Consider the following 2296-nt stretch of genomic DNA (forward strand, 5'->3'; position numbering starts at 1 on the left):
CAAAGACGAGTGTACGGTGGCCTTCTTGCCTGAGCCGTTCAAGAAGCGTGAACAGAAAGACCAGTTTCCCAGACTCGGCTATTAAAGTGTCGTCGGAGATGTTGGCAATGCTGTGGGCGGCGTCCATCTCTGCATCGTCGTTCTGACTTTCGGCCGTACTTTCCTCCAAGCCTAACTTGGCGATGGCGGCGGCAGAGAGCAGTCTCGGGTGGTCGCACAGCTTTTTCAGGATGTTTAGTTCAGCCAGCGGTGATCTGCTGGTCATCAGCAGCTCCTTGATGTGGTCCAGTGAAATGAACTGCCTGTATATGTCTTCTTGAACAGAGCTCAGGTAGGTCCAGATGATCAGGTCGTTCTTTCTCATCAGAGTGGGCATGACAGCTCCGCTGTCTTTTTCTGAAATATCTTCTTCTTTTTCTGGACGCGCACCGTTCATTTTGTTTTTCTGCACTTCTGATTTTGTTCTGCGCAGGAAGTAGGGTTTGATTATGGCCATGAGGTTCTCAGACATCCGGGACCCCAGAGCCTTTTCGCCTGGAGTGGCATCCTTCTCTCGGGCACGGGTGATGGGGTTCTCGTACTCTGCTTTGAATGTTTTGGCTGTACCGAGGAGAGTGCCTTGGCAAGCAAAGTCAAAGAGAGCCCACATTTCTCTCAGGTTGTTCTGGACTGGAGTTCCTGTGAGAAGAACTCTGTTTTTGGAGGGTATGGCAGAAGCACTTTTAGCAGTTTTGGTGGTTGTGGTTTTAATCTTGTGTGCCTCATCCAGGATCATGTAGTCCCATGTGAACTCTCTGCCGTGATATGATGACAGCTGCTGCCAGTTATTCATAAGCATCGTGTACGTGGTGATGATGACGCCGCCTCTCCTCTGAACCTTCTCCAAATTCCTGGTCCTCTCTCCTTTGCTGGTACCGTGAAACTCCTTCACCCTCATCCCAGGAGTCCACTTGGCAAACTCCTTGGTCCAGTTTGTGATGAGGGAAGTTGGCATGACGAGCATCGTGTGTTTAACCAGCTCATTATCGTACATACCAGAGAGGAATGATATCACCTGGATGGTTTTACCAAGGCCCATGTCATCGGCCAAGATCCCGCCTTTGAGGCCATCTCTGTAGAGACTGTATAAGAAGGCCACTCCATTTCTCTGGTAGTCATAAAGCTTGCTGTGCAGATCTTTGAAAAGCATCAAACCGCTGCCGTTTACATTGACAAACTCTTCTTCGTCTTCCTCTGAATCATTCTGGGAAATGAGTTCCTCAATTTTCTTTATCCTGCTCTCGAGTTTTTGACTCTGGTGGATGTCGTACGCCAGCTTGAAGAACTTCAGCGCTTTGTGCATGTCCCCTTGTCGGGCGACGTCTTTACCGTCTTGGATAAATCTGTAACAAACATCAAACGATTAATAATAATAAATATATAGAGCTCTGTGATTTACAGTTTCCTGATGGACAGTGAAGTAAACTGCTGACAACTGTAGCTGCTGTTAGCTCAGTTTGTTAGTCGGTCTGTCCGGACTGTAAGCTCAGAGCACCGGGGGAGTGTTAGTGTTTGTACCACCAAGAAGAAGAGGAGGAGGAGGTTTACAGGCCCTAAATGATTCATCAATAATGGAAATAATCGTCACATAAGAGAAAGACAGAGATCGTCACATTCTTCTGTTTGACAAATGACATTACAAACTTTGTTCTGTTAATTTAACCCACGGCTGACAGAAATCCACTATCAATGTTTAAAAGTACAAAACAAGAGATCCAGATAAAATATTTGTTAGTTATCAGACAAACACGTTAGAGGCTGAACTGTCCTCGGGCACAGTGACATACCTGTGGTACGTCTCCATCTTGTCCTCAGTGTCCATGGACAAAGACCTGTGAAGACACAGCCGGGGTTAGAGACACATCAGCGTTTGGTCACGGCTACATGTTGTCAACATTTAACACGCTCAAATATAATAAAATATACAAGTACACACAACAAACACACCAAAGTATTTTAACACGCGAGTACTTTCAGTTTCATTTTCCCTGAAACTCCAGAGACTGAAATCAACTCTCAAAATGTCAGCGCAAGAAACACGATCAGGGGACGCCACGCAGTATTTACTGTAGTAAAAGTATTAATACAACACCTGACAAATACAATACCCAACAACAGCTGACAAATACAGTAAAAACGTTATTACACCACCCGACATGTACAATAGCAGACAAGTACGACAACACCCAACAAGTAGAACACTTGACAAGTACAGTAAAAGTATTAATACACCACCCAACAAGTACAATACCCGACA

At 45.5% G+C, this 2296-nt stretch overlaps 1 protein-coding gene across 1 annotated transcript; it reads right to left on the minus strand.

Moving 5' to 3' along the window:
• Positions 1-4: 4 nt before the first annotated feature.
• On the minus strand, positions 5-1927 carry LOC104936530 (DNA excision repair protein ERCC-6-like; the record flags this gene model as incomplete). Its single annotated transcript, XM_027277170.1, has 2 exons — positions 1827-1927; positions 5-1382 (listed from the first exon to the last, which is right to left on the minus strand). Coding segments are annotated over exons 1-2 (1413 nt in total), but the record flags the coding sequence as incomplete, so codon positions are not given.
• Between the last annotated feature and the right edge of the window lie 369 nt (positions 1928-2296).

This window comes from Larimichthys crocea, unplaced genomic scaffold, assembly GCF_000972845.2.
Source record: "Larimichthys crocea isolate SSNF unplaced genomic scaffold, L_crocea_2.0 scaffold84518, whole genome shotgun sequence".
NCBI classification, from domain to species: Eukaryota; Metazoa; Chordata; class Actinopteri; family Sciaenidae; genus Larimichthys; species Larimichthys crocea.